Source organism: Epinephelus moara, chromosome 7, assembly GCF_006386435.1.
Source record: "Epinephelus moara isolate mb chromosome 7, YSFRI_EMoa_1.0, whole genome shotgun sequence".
In the NCBI taxonomy this organism is placed as follows: domain Eukaryota; kingdom Metazoa; phylum Chordata; class Actinopteri; order Perciformes; family Serranidae; genus Epinephelus; species Epinephelus moara.
In genome coordinates, this window is record NC_065512.1 from 21025645 (window position 1) to 21043524 (window position 17880).

The 17880-nt window shown below is 41.1% G+C and overlaps 1 protein-coding gene across 2 annotated transcripts in view; it reads left to right on the plus strand.

The window, feature by feature from the left end:
• The first annotated feature begins 1017 nt into the window (after window positions 1-1017).
• Window positions 1018-17880, plus strand: part of lrp2a (low density lipoprotein receptor-related protein 2a) — a 56416-nt gene continuing 39553 nt past the window's right edge. For both annotated transcript variants that reach the window (XM_050048677.1, XM_050048678.1), the window contains exons 1-18: window positions 1018-1149; window positions 6538-6645; window positions 7748-7870; window positions 8108-8224; window positions 8628-8738; window positions 8840-8953; window positions 9058-9174; window positions 9762-9905; window positions 9998-10117; window positions 11249-11377; window positions 12459-12628; window positions 14056-14279; window positions 14736-14942; window positions 15039-15241; window positions 15385-15525; window positions 16222-16425; window positions 17008-17200; window positions 17626-17751. In XM_050048677.1, the coding sequence (XP_049904634.1) occupies window positions 1080-1149; window positions 6538-6645; window positions 7748-7870; window positions 8108-8224; window positions 8628-8738; window positions 8840-8953; window positions 9058-9174; window positions 9762-9905; window positions 9998-10117; window positions 11249-11377; window positions 12459-12628; window positions 14056-14279; window positions 14736-14942; window positions 15039-15241; window positions 15385-15525; window positions 16222-16425; window positions 17008-17200; window positions 17626-17751 (2621 nt within the window). In that variant the 5' untranslated portion in view covers window positions 1018-1079. The remainder of the gene's footprint in view (window positions 1150-6537; window positions 6646-7747; window positions 7871-8107; window positions 8225-8627; window positions 8739-8839; window positions 8954-9057; window positions 9175-9761; window positions 9906-9997; window positions 10118-11248; window positions 11378-12458; window positions 12629-14055; window positions 14280-14735; window positions 14943-15038; window positions 15242-15384; window positions 15526-16221; window positions 16426-17007; window positions 17201-17625; window positions 17752-17880) is intronic.

Here is a 17880-nt window from a genome sequence, read left to right on the forward strand (position 1 = left end):
ATCAACAATAAATTAATTTAACATGATTTTTATTAGTAACAAAAAACAACAAACAATTACCTCAAACTTCTCTATATTTTAATGATATTCTGTATTCTGTATATAGCCAATAACAACTACTAATATTTTAACACCACAATTCTTAATTAATCTGGAAAATTAAAAAAGATAACAGTTTTTAAGGGTGAATAAGGGGCCAGGGTGCATTAAAAAGCATCAAAATAGAGTCTGTTCATAAAACAACAACAACAACAACACACACAAAAAAGAAAAAGAAAACAGGGCATACAATATAAAAGACACTGAACACATCAACAGTCAATCAATCAATCAATCAATCAATCAATCAATCAATTTTATTTATAAAGCCCAATATCACAAATCACAATTTGCCTCACAGGGCTTTATAAATGAACTTGATTTTTGTAAAAAAAACAACAACAAACAATTACCTCAAACTTCTCTAAATTTTAATGATACTCTGTACTCTGTAGTCAATACTAACAACTACTAATATTTCAACACCACAATTCCTAATCAATCTGGAAAAAATAAGAGTAAAATGGGGTCCAGGGTGCATTAATGCATAAAAATAGAGTTTATTCATTAAAAAAAAAAAAAAAAAAAAAAAAAAGAGGAAGAAAAAAAAACAAGAAATCCCCCCAGCAGAGGTCTGGGCTAAGCCCCCAGTGTCCTCAAACCCTAGAAACGCCCCTGTTAAAATTAAGTTTTTCAACTTGTTAAATGCTCCTATCATTATTTCCTCCTGAGCACCCGTGTGCACCTTCCTAATTCCCAAGTGCAGAGCAAATAAACAGTGCTGATAGCACGCTGTGAGTGAAAAATCACTGGCACTTGGGACAAGTCGGACCTGCATGGCATTATGCAGATTCCAGGGCCAGAGGGATTTATCTGGAGGGCCGAGGCTGGCTTGGGGGAGCGGCTGTCCTGGCCTTTGTGCACGCCCCTTTTCATCAACTAGCGGGCCAAGAAAGACAGACAGAAGAAAGCAACAGCATCCCAGCCCCAGTCCCTACAGCTCCTCCATCTGCACAGCGGAGCTGGACGGACCAGCCAGAATGTGGAGAGCACTGCTACTTCAACTCTTCCTCGTCTTCTTATACTGTGTTAGATGGTGCCACTCTGACGGTAAGTAGTGTGGATGGATTTTTTTTATTTTTATTTTACCTTAGATTTTTTCCTCCCGTGCACTCAGGCTGTCAGTTGAGTGATTCATTGAGGACCTGCTGAGTTGTTGTGCTACTAGTGACTCACTGAGTGCACTTGTTGCTCATCAAAACAAACCCGTTACTGTGCAGGAAAATTGAGTTGTTGCTTTTTTATTTATTCATTTATAGGACACATCATCACAGTAGCAATCCAGTGAGTAAAAGTACATTTCCTAAGGGAATTGAAAAGGTCAAATCAACTAAACACATGGGAATATCCTCTGTTATAATGGATCTACACAGTCACCTCCAGTTATTTTGATGTGGCCACTAGGTAATGTTATTCTGGCTCTGGAGCTAAATGTTTTACCACATAGTATTACTTTAAAGGTTGAGCACAAAGCCTTCCTCAGACAGATTGGAAGTTCTCTTGAGGAACTTTTGCCTGAGCTTTACTGTTGCTAGGTAACAGAAAAGAGCATGTGACTTACAGACAATCTGTGAGCACTGAGAGCTACTGGTACAAATCTCATTGAGTGGAGCAGATTTTACGCTGCACACCACTAACTCAAACTTGATTCCAGTTCGAGGAAGCACTTTACTTTCTAATGTTAAGACAAGAGACGGACAAAATGCCCAGACGCAGCTCTTTATGCATGACAGTCTTGTGTTTGTCTCTTGTGTTTGTAGCCCAGCTAGATCCTACTTCTCAAATTGTAATCTGCTTTCTTTTTGCTCAACCCTTAGTATGTAAGCTCCTTAGTGTGAATCAAGCAACTAATTACACTGCAGCTGCTGCAGAATGGAACCATTTCTACCTAAGGGGCAGTTTGGAGTTAAGTAAAAACTGTACCAAGTGTAAGGCCATGGCTACAGCTCTTTATTTATTTCTATTTAATATACAATATCCTGAACCTGTTTCCCTACAGGCTGACAGACACTCACAAAAACAGAAAAGGTGGACTGTCCCTGCCAGAGAGACAACCTAACAGTGTTGACAGTGAGGCTGTAGCATTTAAAATATTCTCTTGGCATTTCCTTTGAATTGCAGCAGTCGCAGTGCTTGTGGCTGACATTTGCAGATGACAACTGAGGTGAAGAAAGTGGGCGATGACTTGACCGAAACCGTAGACTCTCAAAAGACTTTGTCAGCATGCTCACATTGATCATTAGCTTGGATTTGCTGTGATTAACAGTGATGTAGACTGTTTTAATAAAATCCAATGAGTCATTTAGCTTTACCCTGAATTACTGTTTCATGTTGTATTCAGTATCAAATGCTTCCTGAAGGCAATCTAGTAGTGTGTGAATCTGACTTGATACTCAGGAAGATTAGTAATAGTTTATTTAAGCAGTTTTATTACGAGGGGGCAGGATACGTTCTGGCCTCTAATCTCCACAGAAATCCTTTAGTTTGATAGTTGTTTCTTCTTCTGTAAAACATTATCCAGCCCATGTGTTTGATACTGCTGCCTAATGCTTACACTGGCATTAATGGCTAATGTGACAGTGTGAGGGGATTTCACGGTGCTGGTTTGTTAACCATCCTCCGCCGTTTTTGCTGCTCCAGACATGTTTTTTTCACTAAATTGAGTCATTATCCCCGTTAATCATTAGCCGGTGAAATCCTAACAACATATTAAGTGCACAGTAAGAGCTTTAATGGTGTTATTGATTAAGTTTTGATTTCACAACCAGAATAATGAAAACAGACATGCTTGTAATGTAATTGTATGGTAGTATTAAGGTCAGGTGAAGTGCTAGGCTGTCTTGATTTGATCTCACCTGTTCTTAGTTTGACTCTGTAAATGACTGTAAAAATTTCCTCTGTTGTGTTCAAACTTTTCAAGGCACAGACTTGGCCTGCACGTGCACGTTAAACCTCACACATGCCGGCTTCTTTCCGGTGTAGGAGCCTAAATCCTTGTGCAACAGTTACACCGCGTTAGAAACAGGAACACAGTTGGCACAAATGGAGAGCAAATCCTTTCTTTTCCTGCAGCTCCCTCAGTCTAGGTTACAGACACCGAGGATGGAGTCTAGCCTCCAGTAAACTGTTGCTGAGCTGTGACTCACTGTACAGAGGAAAAATAAGTCGTCCACAGTGGCTGTCTCATTACGTTGTGACAACTTACTTTATGATTCTTTCCACTCATGCTTTTGTCAGGGCACGTACCAAAAATCATGTTGAGTATTCCTCACTTCTTACCAGACTAAGGCTTTATTCCACACTCTATTTATTCCTCCCTTTTGCTCCCATGCCACTGCCAAAGCCCCTCGGTTTTTCACCGTTTTGTGTGTAGCACTAAGAGCCAAAGTCACTTGTTTGGCAATTGACTGCATTCTGCTGCATTGATTTCCATATGAAATAGGCAGCAGCACTTCGCTCTGACAGCATGGATGGGTCCAGCGTTTCATGCTGCCAGCAGCCGTTTTCTCCACTTTTCTCCACACGCATTCAGTGAGTGCAGAGGGCTGCGCCAAAACAAGACGGTATTGATGAAAGCTTGAAGACATCTTTCAGGCACCCCATGTGACCAGAAAGAGATGTTTCAGTGGTAGTGGACAGGTGTTTTCTTAATGGGTGGCCATGAAAGGGCAGCTCATGTTACACTTTTGTGTTACCTTATCGCAGGAAGTAGCCCTTATTACTGTACTCTCCTTCCTGATGAGTACTTTTTTAGGGTGACACTTCCAGTTATGAGTTTGCATCCCTGCTGGCACCTCTTTTGTGCCATTGTAATTTCACAGTGGGGTTTAAGGCGTATGGGGGGCTTCATTCTAATGAAAATTCCTCTACTACTCTTCTTTGTTGGGCAATAGTAGGATGTCCTTATCTTCCTGCATGGATAGTGCGGTGCTCTCTCCTGCTGTGGGTTTAAGTTGCTAATTAGGAAAGACAAGGCTAGAGAGAAGGGAAAGGGAAAACATTAAATTACACGAAAACACTCAAACAAAAAGCTTATAGAAAACACTGATCATCAGACCCAGATTAAACATTCTTAAAGGAGTACTTCACCCACAAAATGACTATTTTTACATCAGTTGTGCTGTGTTACCTTGAATTCCTGGCGAGAACTTTGTTTTTCTCACATGCCTCTTTGGTAAACTCCAAACATATTCAGTCATTGATCGATCGGGGACCACGTTTAACAATGAAACTATATCAAAACGTCTGTTTACAATCTCTCACACAACTCGTGCAGTATAATCAGAGTCTCATTTATCCAGTTGAATGCTCAGTACTTCCCAGACTCATGCATTTTTGCTAAAAAAGCTTAGTATCGGAGTCTGGCTTTGAAGAGAACACGAGTTTTGCTTTCAGTTCAGTTTTAAATAGTAAGGTTTTAGTGTTTGGGAAGTACTGAGCATACAACTGGATAAATGAGACTTAGACTACACTGCACGAGTTGTGTCAAAGTTTGTGAACAGATGATTTGATATAGTTTTGTTGTTAAACGTGTTCCCCGATCAATCAATAAATCAATATGTTTGCACTTTTTCATGAAAGCATGCGAGAAAAAGTGTTCTTGATGAATTCAAGGTAAAGTTGCACGACTATTTGAGTTACAAATGGTCATTTTGTGGATGAAGTATCCCCTAATAGCAGATTTGCACCATTCACCCAGGCTTTTACCTTCTCCAATATTGATTGACGTAGTGAAATTGCGACTCTGTCAGGATGAAGACGTAGAAATTTGAGGATTAAGGAAAAGTTACAAAGAAGACGTTCTTTTCAGAATGTAAGAAGAACCCTTGCACAAGATAGTGCCGTTGAAAGGTTCAGCTTCAGTGTATCTGTCACCTTTCCCAGAAGTAATACTGTCAGGAAACACTGGCTGCATTTTAAAGCCTCCAGCCTCCAGTTTCTCCCTGGCATACGTGGTTTAAAGTTATAAACCTACAGTAGGTCTGAATGTATGGCAGCTATACACATCTTGAACTTTTCCAAAGCAGAGTTTGAAAGCATTTTTTCATTCATTTAATTTGCAGATTTTAAAAAATACTTTATTGTTATGTATTTGTTCAGTTTAATAACACAGTTTTATTTCTGTTTTCTGAATCTACGTATTGCAATTTTGCTAAATAGAGTGCATCTCCTAGCAGTTGTTTCACTGTATGCGAACCATGCTGCAATGCTACAGATGATGCTGAAACGTCTGGGGTCACTGCCTTGCAACAAAGGCTCCCTTTGAGCAGATTGTAAGCAATTTTATCATTAGTAAACTGAGCAGGAAAAAAGGTTTGCCCCCTGGGTTGCTGCTGAAGGAGTTAAATATGCAGCTTGTTTAGTTGGGTTGGTCATAAAGATGTTTGGTGTTTTACTGCCTGAATAAGATTTCTTGATTGGAGCATATGCAAGGCTTTTAGTGCAGAGGCACGGGCAGTGACCCCACAACTGTTGTGGAAGTGATCCATCTTTAAAAGAGAACATTACATTAAGGAGATGATAAACATCTGACTCTAAATACAATAAACCCTTCTTACTCACATAGCATTTGTCAAGCCAGTAGGCTGCAGACTTGTAGGGAATTAATATTTTTTGTCACATCACATATCTACAGTTCCTTATAACTAGTAACTCAAAGCCATTATAGTGAAATTGAAAAGCTAAAACCCAATATTTTGCAAGCAGAGGAAACTATTTGATTAAGAAGGAAGAGTGTTTCCAAAACGCTGGATAAGACAGGACAGAGATAGACCACCAACCCCAAGCGAGCACCACCAATCACCACCTCACAGCTCTCCTCATGAAGAATTTGGGTTGAAATGGTTGCGGTACCACCCAGTACCACTATTTATTCCAATTACGTTTCAGACAGGAACAGCATGCACCATAAATCAGGCTGTCAGAGAGACAATCAGAATTGCACATTCCTATTTGGACGGGTCTGATGGAGTGCTCTGCCACTGAACTATGCTGCCTGAATCAATCTCTCCTGGAAAACGTCAGGGAAGGTAGAGTGGTGGTACCTTATCTCTACAGATGCCACTCAGTGAGAACATCAAAAGGAGGCTCGGGATGAGAGCGGTGAAGATTGTGTAACTGTCGGGGGGGCGGATGGCTGGCACGCTTGTCTCCAAGGCTTGTCAATGCTGTTAACAAGAAGTTTCATCAGTGGAAGGCATCCCTACCCCCTTACACCATGTGTTTGTTCAATATAAAGTATTTAAGATTGTAGCAGTTATCCTTTTTGTGACCAGAATGACAAGTTATGGACATAATTAAATAATAATAAAACAAAAATGTAATCAACAAAAATTGAGAAAAAACATTGATGAATAACTGTGGATAAAAGTTCTAATAGCATGTGAGAACAAGCTTGAAATCAAACACTTAATTATGTCAAATTTGAATTGTGTTTAGGATGTGAGTTGGGGCAGTTCCGCTGTGGGACAGGACGATGTATACCAGGTGACTGGCACTGTGACGGCACATCAGATTGCGTGGATGACTCTGATGAACACGACTGCCGTGAGTTACTCATTATATCACACTTTAAGCCAACAAGGCACCTGAGAGGGTTCGGATATTAAGTGAAATGCTTGTTGTATGCGTCATTCCAACCTGAATTACAGCAGTGGTGGAAGAAAAGTTTCAAATTTTTAAATCCAGAAGTATTAACAGCAAAATATAACTTAAGTATTGAAAGCAAAAGTACTCCTCTGTAGTTTAATCTGTAATATTGAGTCCAGTACATTTAAGAAGTCAATTTTATGTTTTGTAAGTACAATCTTAAATAAACAGTTCACCCTAAAATCAAAAATACATATTTTTCCTCTTACCTGTAGTGCTGTTTATCAATCTAGATTGTTTTGGTGTGAGTTGATGAGCACTGGAGATATAGGGTGTAGAGTTGTCTGCCTTTTCTCAAATATAATGGAACTAGATGGCACTCTACTTGTTAAAAAAAACCCCAACAGCAATGTCTTTTTCCAGAAAACATGACCCACTTACTCAAGGTGATCCACAGACCTTGTTGTGAGCAGATTCATGTGTGAACTATCTTCTTTCTACCGAATTACACCCGCCAAGTGAATTACACCCGCAGAAGGAGGCGTGCATGCTAGCTCACCCAGCACCACTGAGCTAGCTAATGTTACAGCTCAGCCAAGAAGGACGCCATTAATGTTTACACGTGCTGTCAGGGGCATGAGCTTCTCTTGCATGTGTAGATGCATGCTTTCGTTTGCGCGGTGATACGGTTGGCAGGCGTTGTTTAATAGAAAGAAAATAGTTCCTACATGAAACTGCTCACTACAAGGTCTGTGGATTATTTAGAGTACCTGGGTCATGGTTTCTAGAAAGAGACATTGCTGTTGAGTGTCTCAAATGTATTTCTTTAGTACTTTGAGCACCACAAGCTGAGTGCCATCGAGTTCGAGTATGCTGGAGAGGAGTCAAACATCTCTACGGCTGACTCACAGCTCAAAGCAAAACAATCAAGAGTAATAAATAGTGCTGCTCAAAATTGTACTAAACTACTGTACTTGAGCAAATGCACATAATAGCTTTCCATTACTGGAATACAGTCAATTGTTATAAATAGTGAAATGCTTTGTGTGTATTCCCACAGCTCAGGTAACATGTGATGACAGTCACTTCCAGTGTTTAAGTGACGGCGAGTGTATCCCTGATGTGTGGGTGTGTGATGATGAGGAGGACTGTGAGGATGGCTCAGATGAGAGGCAACACTGCCGTGAGTACACTTTACATTATCAGCAATTCTTCAGGAACTTAAACATGTTTTGTGGAAAATATACTAAGTTAATATTCCAAATGTATTTTGAACAATAAGATCTTTAAGTCTATGTAAATTAAGGAATTCAATGCCTTTTCAGTACCTTTATCCACAGCATAAGAAGATCATTTTAAGTGCATATAAGAGCTACGTACATAAAACCTGTCTATGTGCTGCTCTCCAATCTGTCCCCAGCTGGAAGGACGTGCACCAGTGGCCAGTTCAGCTGTAGTAACGGGGCATGTATCCCAGGAGAATACCGATGTGACCGTCTGGCCGACTGCTCAGATGGGTCTGATGAGAGAGACTGCCGTAAGTCTTCTCCCGGGTGGTTTCCCTTTTTTTGTATCTCAGGCTCCTGTGGCATTTTAATCAATTTGTTAAGATTAAGAGGCTCGCTGACTGACAGAATGGGCCACAATATGCTTCTTGTTGTCAGAGGTTGATTGCAGATTCCTTGGTGGATTAGTCAAGCTGAAGTTCAGCTGCTATGCTATTATTGTGCCGACATGGTAGACTCACAGCGCTACACACTGTGGTAATCTCACAATTGCATAAAGAATGCTGTGGCGGCTGCTGTTGTTATGGTGGTGGCGTTGAAATCTCTTATCCTTCCCATTCGTTGAGCTTTTCACAGTCTAAAAGCTAAAAGGAACTCAGTTGTCAGGCTGATTTGAATGCATAGCTTTGCCCTGATGATGATTTAATCTTTCAGATTACCCAGAGTGCACACAGCTGAGGTGTGCTAATGGGGCCTGCTACAACCGCACCCAGAGATGTGACCAGATACTTGACTGCCGTGATGGCTCTGATGAGGCCAACTGCAGTAAGAAGCCAGTCAATTTTAATGATTATCAGCTCACGTAGAAGCCATTGTTAGAAATACATCTCATCATCACCGTTTTTTCTCTGTTGTGTTTTCTTTAGCACAGCACTGCAACACGGGCCTGTTCCCGTGTCATAATGGGGTGTGTGTTCCTCAACGCTACGTGTGTGACCATGATGATGACTGTGGAGACCGAAGTGATGAGCTAAACTGCAGTAAGTAGCCTCTTCTCTCTTAATCAAACCACATGACTCGCATCCTCTCCCAGATAGATTTACTTGTAACTCTCTGGTCTTTTCTGTGTTCACTTCACTTGCAGCATATCCTACATGTAAAGGGAACTACTTCACCTGCCCCAGTGGCCGCTGCATCCACCAAGTCTGGGTCTGTGATGGAGAGGATGACTGTGAGGACAATGCAGACGAAAAAGGCTGTGGTATGGATACAACAGTTGAAAACAAGCTGACAAGAATCTTGTTCATTTTTTTTTTTTTTTTTTGCTGTAAGGACCAGCAATGTAAAACATTTGGCTGGTTAAGCAACATTAGAATGGGTAGCAACTCAAGCTCTCTGTGCAAACCTGATTCATCTCCAGTCTCCATGGTTTGTCCGGGCTAGCAAGACGCTATGCCTGTGCTCCTTTAAGTGTGTTATTCAAATGCCTCTTTGTGGCACAAGATCACGCAGCCCCCCAAAGGGCTTTAGAATTCCTCCACACGGCTGTGAAGAGTGTGTGTTTTTAGAGGATGGGCTGCAGAAGCCCTCTGAGCCCCCATGTGACCCCCTCAAAGCTCCACTCCCCTGCATCGATTTAAAGTGACAGTAATTTCCCTGACAATAAAGTCCTAGTCACAATTTTCTTAAGATCAGCGACACATTCTTGTGGAGATAAGGCTGCCTGTACCTTATACACTAAATATGTTTTAATTCCCAAGAGGCAAATTTCAGGAAATCTCTCCCCGTTTACTGATTTTGTTTTCCCTTTTCTAAGCCTGCACACAGACGAATTTGTTTTGTCTGCAGATAATGTAGCGCGGGAGTGTTACCCAGGAGAATGGCCGTGTCCTTCCTCTGGCCTGTGTATCCCCATGGATCAGCTGTGTGATGGGACGGCTCACTGTCCGGAGGGAGAGGATGAAACTAACACTACTGCTGGGCGCAACTGCAGTTAGTACCAACACAACAAGGGACATTTTATATCACAGAAACTGTGCTACTGAAATATATTCATTCACTAATGTGGTTTCTGTATTGGTCAGGTATTTGGAGATGTGCCTCTCTGAGCTGTGAGCATCGTTGTCATGCTTCCCCTGATGGTGGGACCTGTTCTTGCCCTTCTGGATACATTGTCAGCAGCAACAATAGTCGCTCATGTATAGGTATGTAGCCTTTATTGAATTTACATTACCTTTGCTCATGATTGAGATTCTCTCTTGTAATCAGTCAATCCCTCCAAGATTTCGCAGGCCTTTTTGCAGTTGAATTGTGTGGGCAGATGAAATTTGCAAAAATATTTGCTTTTTTTGTGTAATTTATTAAAAATCAAAGGCAGTGTGCTCAAGTGAGAATAAACTTGCACTGTTCTTGGTGTTTTAAATAGCCTCACCAGAAAGGCTGGTGGATGCTGTGTGCAACAGCCACGGTCATGGTGATTTGATGTTTCTGTTGTTGTCACATTTCAGCCACTCTCTGGGTGTATTTTGCAGTAGTTAGTGTTTGTGCTCCACCAAAATTTTCTGCCTTGCACCGTCTTTAGCAGTAATTTATGTTGGTGCTGTCAATGTGAGATGTTGATGTCAAACCAATTCGCGTCTTCATAATCAGAAACAAGAAAGGGGGTATGGTGACTCATGGGAAACTAGGATGAGAGGTCAAATATATGAAAAAGTAAAGGTGATTGGACAGAATTGCAAGGTTGCGCAGAATTCACACAGGATTGGTTGAATTTGCATCAGTTGTCATGGTGGCATTCTGGAGGGACTATTAAGATTGGATATCCAGTACTTATTCATGTATTAGAAAGTTCCTACTTTGGCTCAGTAAATGAGATAAGCAGTAGCTAGTGCTTAAAACTTTTCAGCGCTATTCACTGGAAACCTTTTTGTGTGTTTTTTTTTTTTGTGTGGTTTGAGTTTCCTCACTAAGTTCGGAACAAGTGAGATATTCAATCACAGGATATCAGAAGTGCACACAAAAAAAGCTTTACTGAAGTAAGACTCTCGTGTGTGACACTCAATACTCATTCTGGCCCGGGCCTAATCAAATCAAATCAGGTTTGCAAGATCTAGAGATGCACATAAAGTTTGCTGTTTTTGTTTGGACTCAGAAGTACAGAGCACAAACTCTTGAATAAAAAAAAATGAGGGGAAAGGATATGAAAGTTTTGTTGGTTCACACCTCAATAGAGTTTTATGTTGTTGTCTCAAAATGAGATAAAAGTGAGTTTCGACTCAAGCAAAACAAACCAGTCTTTAATCCTCATCTGCTATGATTTTGATTTCTTGCTGAAGACTTTGATGACTGTTCGATGTGGGGCGTGTGTGACCAGCTGTGTGAGGACCGCATAGGCTCCCATCGCTGCAGCTGTCGAGAGGGCTACGTTCTGGAGCAGCACAGATACTGCAGAGCTGACGCCTCAAGTGAGTGCAGTTTCCTATCTTTTCTATACATTCTCTCACATACAGTATGCTCACATTTTGAATGTGTGAGTGTGTGTGAATGATCCGTCTAAATGAGGTCCCATTAGCATAGCCCCCTTTCCTGTTTGCCAACCACTGTGGCGGCTTTACTGAGCGTCTGCACTTCTTTCTGGTTCATTGTTGCGTACCGAATGTTGTTTTAGCTAGTCTCTTGGCTTTGTGGAACATAGAAAGAGTGTTGACTAAGAGGCTGACCTCTCTGCCTTTAGCTTTACTGAAAAGAGTGTGTAATGATAGTGGCTAGAAAGTACTTTACCTTCATTAGTCTGAGTCAGGGATCTGAGTGATGTGCTACATTCTGTAAATTTCCACTGATATTTCAGTGAAGCATGGGTACTACAAAATAGAGTTCTGCTTAAAGAGACACTTCACCCTAAAATCAAAAATGCATTTTTTCCTCTTTCCTGTAGTGCTATTTATCAGTCTAGCTTGTTCTAGTGCGAGTTGCAGAGTGTTGGAGATATCTACTGTAGAGATTTCTTTCTTCTCTTGAATATAATGGAACTAGATGGTACTCTGCTTGTGGAGCTCAAAGCACCAAAAAATGCATTTAAAAAACTTAACAGCAATGTCTCTTTTCAGAAATCATGACCAGGTTACTCAAGATAATCCACAGACCTTGTTGTGAGCAGTTTAATGCTTGAACTATTTTGTTTCTACCGAACTACACCCGCTAACCAAATCACCGCACAGAAGGAAGCGTGCATCTTCTCATAGATAAGAGGCACGTGCTCGTGATATTGTGAGATGTAAACTTCAATGGCGTCCTCCTCGGCTGTTGTGTAATGCTAGCTTGCAGGCAGAAGGCAGACATCTCTATGGCCGATATTTCCAACATTCGGCAACTCACACCAAAACAATCTTGACTGATAAATTGCACTGTAGGTGAGAGGAAAAATACATGATTTCAATTTGGGGGGAACTGTCCCTTTATCACAAACTAGGCTCTGGTTCTAATCGAAAATTGTCAAATTACTTATTTATATTGTGTTTTATACCTTGTGTTTTGTCTCCGCTGCAGCTGGAGTCCCTTCCTTGCTATTTTCTAATGGCAGAGACCTGCTAATAGGTGACATCCAAGGCAACAGTCTGCGCACTTTGGTTTATTCACAGAACAGAGGGGTTGCAGTGGGAGTGGACTTCCATTATAATCTCCGTAGGATCTTCTGGACTGATACCATTCAGAATAAGGTATTTTTTAATCCAATTTACCTTGATGAAATGCCGTTATGCCTTGGCATCAGTTTATGGGAGTAGAGAAGTTTCTTGTAGAGGAAATGCTTGAATTAGACTGGAGCTGTCCAGGATGAAATTCTTTTAGTTATCCTGTAAAATATCAGCAATGTTGATACCATAATAATGGGATAGCTGTTGGCTCCTTTGCGGCTGGGTCATAATGAAGGGAAGTAGATGTGGAATGGAATCCAAATGGCCTAAACTTGAAACCTGTCTGATAGGCTGGTATGATGTCCACATACCAAGGTGCAATTTTTGTAACTCGACCTTGTTCGAAGTAATCATGCAGTATTTGTTTTCAATGGCACTGTTCATCTATATGCATTCTTTGGCCAGCTAAAAAGTCTTTGTTCAGCCTATTTTTTGGCTCCTCAATGGTTTGAACTGCAGCCACTGGGCTGAAAGGCCTGGACACATCTCTGACTGGGCATCTGTGTATATCAGCCACCTCCATGGCAGCATGTCAGATTAAATGTAGGGAAAGCACAAACAGGGCATGTGAATGCAACCAGAAAGGTTAAACTATCAGGCTATTTCCACATCTTCAGTTTCTCTTTAAACAGGTCAGTTGAAAATCCTGCCTTTTAGACGTCTGGATCTTGTTTCAAAAGAAGCAGAGCTGCTAAGAGCAGTACCTCCCCAACCAGCTGCATGGTGCCAAGGCTTCCAGTTTGAGAAACTTGTGCCATCATCGTATCAGTTTAGTGGCAGGTTTAGAAAACCACTTTAAAGGATTCACAGAAATGTAACAAGACAAAATCATCAGACAAACAAAGAAATTATCTCTCTCTGCCTTTTTTTAGTTCCTGAAATTTGTTTCTCAACAACAGAGGCAACTCAACAAAACAGCTTACAGTAATTGCAAAGAACTGACATTGATACTCTTTGGTAACTAGGGATAGCTACCAATTGCTACTGGGCATAACAAGAGCGCTATCCTCTTCCTGTTTTGGTTGCACAATGGTTGATGAACTTTCCGTCCTCTGTAAATGGAGCCTTCATTTTTCTGGGAGATTGCATCAGGTGGCTAACAGAGCTGAATCATGAAAGCAAGGCTTATAGAGAACCAATTTAAACCCCAATGGTGTCATTATTTTAAAGCCATTACATCCTGCAATAAACATTTACTTCATAATGATAAGTTAAAGCAAACAAGTTGTCTATTTCCTATTTAAGAAGGGATCTCTTTGTGGCTAGTATGAACATGGGATCATTTACATTGACCAATAGCACTTGCAATGCACTTACGTGCTTGTCAGTACTGTATTAAAAGACACTTGAAAAAAATGTGAACTTATCTTTTAATATCTTCCCTTTATTTCTTGAAGCAGTGACCACCTCAGAGCTAATTTCCTGACAACAATGGCGTCTTTTGTGTACAGGTGTTTTCTGTGGATATGGACGGTTCCAATATGCAGGTGGTTTTAAATGTATCAGTTGACTACCCTGAGAACTTGGCGGTGGATTGGGTGAACAATAAACTGTATGTGGTGGAGGCCAGCGTCAACAGGATTGACATGGTGGACTTTGATGGAAGTAACCGGGTCACACTCATCACTGAAAACCTCGGAAACCCTAGAGGGCTGGCGGTGGACCCCACTGTCGGGTAAGCACATCTCCAAGTTTCCATCCATTCATCCATCCACGCATTCCCAAACCCCACCTACAGTATCTGTCGTGCTCCATTGGCGTGGAATAATGGGGGGTGTTGTGTGAGATTAGCAGATTGCCCTGGGTGGATTAGTGAGGAGCAATGTAAGTTATGACCCTCATTGTAATCCAATAGTGTAGTTCAAGGGGGGAGTAGAGCCAGGTGGCTGCAGAGAAATTGCTTATCGGAAATTAATGTACAGCTCTTTGGTGAAATGCACAGCCACCCACCTGGAGACATAATGTGATGCTGTGGATGCTAGACTTAATTAACAAGAGGAAAGTCACAAGTTTTTTTTTCTGAAGGGAAGACATGTAATGGCATTTCTGTGGTCCCATACATAGCAGTCCCCATGTAATGATCCTGTCCCAGAGAAAACTGCCAGATTAAACATTTAACCTCCTTTCACAGGTATATGTTCTTCTCAGATTGGGAGGCGGTGAATGGACAACCAGGCCTGGAGCGAGCCTTCATGGATGGCACTAACCGTTACGGGATCATTGGGAGTAAACTTGGCTGGCCAGCTGGTATCACACTGGACATCGAAGCCAAGCGCATCTACTGGGTTGACAGTCGCTATGACTACATTGAAACTGCAACATATGATGGCCTTCATAGGTAAATATGTTGTGTTATTCCTCAAAAATAATACAGCGTTTCAGTAGAAAGGTCCATGCATTTATATTCTAATAAATTAACTTTTTTTTCCAATAGAAAAACAGTGGCTCATGGAGGTACTGTTATCCCACACCCATTTGGCATCAGCCTGTTTGAGCACAATGTCTATTTCACTGACTGGACCAGGATGGCTGTGATGAAAGCCAACAAGTTCAGTGAAAGCAGTCCTCAAGTTGTTTACAGTACATCTCAGACTCCACATGGAGTAGCAGTGATACATCAGCTGAAACAGCCATATGGTGAGTCACTCAGTGAGACACGATTTTCTGCCATGTAACTGCTAGTTTTTCTAAAGTAAGAATCATAAATAACCGTGGTTAAAGACCATCTGAATCTGTAATTAATAACTTTGCCAGTTTGATTTTTTTGTTTTTCCCTTCAGTGCCTAACCCTTGTAGTGCAAACAGAGGTGGATGTGAGCAGATCTGTGTTTTGAGTCACAAGAGTGACAATGGAGGATTGGGTTACCGCTGCAAATGTAGCATGGGCTACGACCTACATGCTGATGGCAAGCGATGTTTTGGTAAGAGAACATTTGTCTTATAACTGAAGTGATTTGTTTCTTTAAGAGATCTCATTATGTTTCATTGTGTGTTAAGTTATACTTAATAAGATAGCTCACCCCCAAATCAAAAATACATATTTTTCCTCTTACCTGTAGTGCTATTTATCAGTCTAGATTGTTTTGGTGTGAGGGGCAGAGTGTTGGAGATATCGGCCGTAGAGATTTCTGCTTGCTTTCCAATATAATGGAACTAGATGTCACTTGGCTTGTGGTGCTCAAAGTGCCAAAAAAATACATCAAAACATTACGTACACACGTACCTTAAAAAATCCAGGCCTTGTTGTTAGCGGTTTCATGTAGGAACTACTTACTTTCTACCAAACTATGCCCGCCAACCGTGTCATCGTACAGAAGGAAGCGTGCATCTACTGCTCACTTAGCACCACTGTATTAGCTGAAGCCAAGGAGGACAGCATCAATGTTTGTGTTAATTAATGTAATATTTTCACATATATATTTTTGATTTTAGTGTGCACTGTCCCTTTAACACCCAAAGAATGTAATGACTCACCTCAAACTCACCTGTACAGCAGCCCACAGTGGTTTCATCTTGTTTACCCCTTTCTTTTATGGTATGATGTTTTTGTGTGGCTGATAATCTTTGGTTTTAATAACAAAATTGTTTCATATTGTCTTCTGATTTCTTATCTCCAGCTGTGAGGCAGTTTCTGCTGTTTTCCAGCCAGCTGGCTGTGAGAGGAATCCCCTTTAACCTCTCCTCTCAGGAGGACATCATCCTGCCCGTCACTGGATCACCTTCCTACTTTGTTGGGGTGGATTTTAGTGCTGAAGATGATGCCATTTTCTTCTCAGACACAGCCAAAGATATTATCTATAAACAAAAAGTGGATGGAACTGGTGAGCATCTTGTTGGCTGCTCTAGTTGAGTTGTTCAAAACATGCTGTTTGCATTCACAGTATAATAATAGTGTAGTAGTAAAAAAATAGTGTAGTATGAGAAACAGCAGCTAATATGTTTCCAGTGTTTTCCTCACAGAGAGCTTTACCATGTGATTCAACCAGGCTTATACAGGGAGTTAAGGGAGTGCCTGATGGGGCCGACTGGTACTATGGGGGAGGGAGTGGACAGAAGTTTGGATAGTGGAAAATGGATCATATAATCAACTTACATCTCTAACTAATGACCTGAAAATAAGTAAGACAGACTAATCAAAAATGCTTTACCGAGCAGGTTTGATATTTAGTTTCAGAATTATCACCTAAGCTGTGGGAAGTAGTCACTAATGTCCACGAACAGTCACACCACACACATAAAAAGAAACACCACTGCTCTGATCACTGGTGTTGTTTTTGGAGCTGCTCTAGTTTTCTCTGTCCGGTCCACATGGGGAAAAATGCAAGCTGACAGCCTATTTATTTAAATGTGTTCCTCTTTCATCTCTGTGTTAAACGGTGGTCTGACTGCTTTGATCTGCACAGGCAGGGAGGTGCTGGCAGCCAATAGAGTGGATGGAGTGGAGGACCTGGCTTATGACTGGATTTCAAAAAACCTCTACTGGACCGACCCGCGATACAGGAGCATATCTGTCATGAAGCTGGCTGATAAATCCAGGAGAGCCATCATACGTAATCTCAACAACCCAAGGGCCATCGTGGTGCATCCTCCCGTTGGGTAAATTAATATAACACCAGAGACTATAAAAAACACTTTTAAGTTTTGTAGGGATTTAGCAGGATTCAGACTACAGATAGGAATAAGGAAGGTTCTGAAAAACCAGCCATGTTTGTCTGGTTAAAGTCCGCAAATTAAGCCCCCCTCTCGATAAAAGGGATCCTTATTTACAACATGCTGTTGTTTCCAATATCCTCAAAGTCATAAGGCCTCCAGCTCAGATTAGTTCAGTGTGAAGGGTAGTATTGTAGCAGACACTAAGAAGTTGGCTTAAACAGAGAAGCTCTATAATGTGGAAGTATCCAAAATAAATTCCAAGTGAATAGGGTTTTGTTATCCAGGTACTGTAGATGTTTCCAACTATTCAATTCATTTTTTGGATAGAATATGACATTGATGCTTGGTGTTTTATTTTCCTTGGACAGGTATATTTTTTGGACTGACTGGTACAGGCCAGCGAAGATTATGAGGGCTTGGGGTGACGGGTCACATGCCCTGTCTATTGTAAATACTACTCTTGGCTGGCCAAATGGCCTAGCTATTGACTGGAGGTGAGTCAAACATCATATAGCCATGTGGCCATGTATAGCTACGCTGAAAAGAACAGTCCATAATACATAGTTTTGCCTTCATTGCACCTAAGATTGATGTAATTTTTTTGTTTTATGGTTTACAATAGC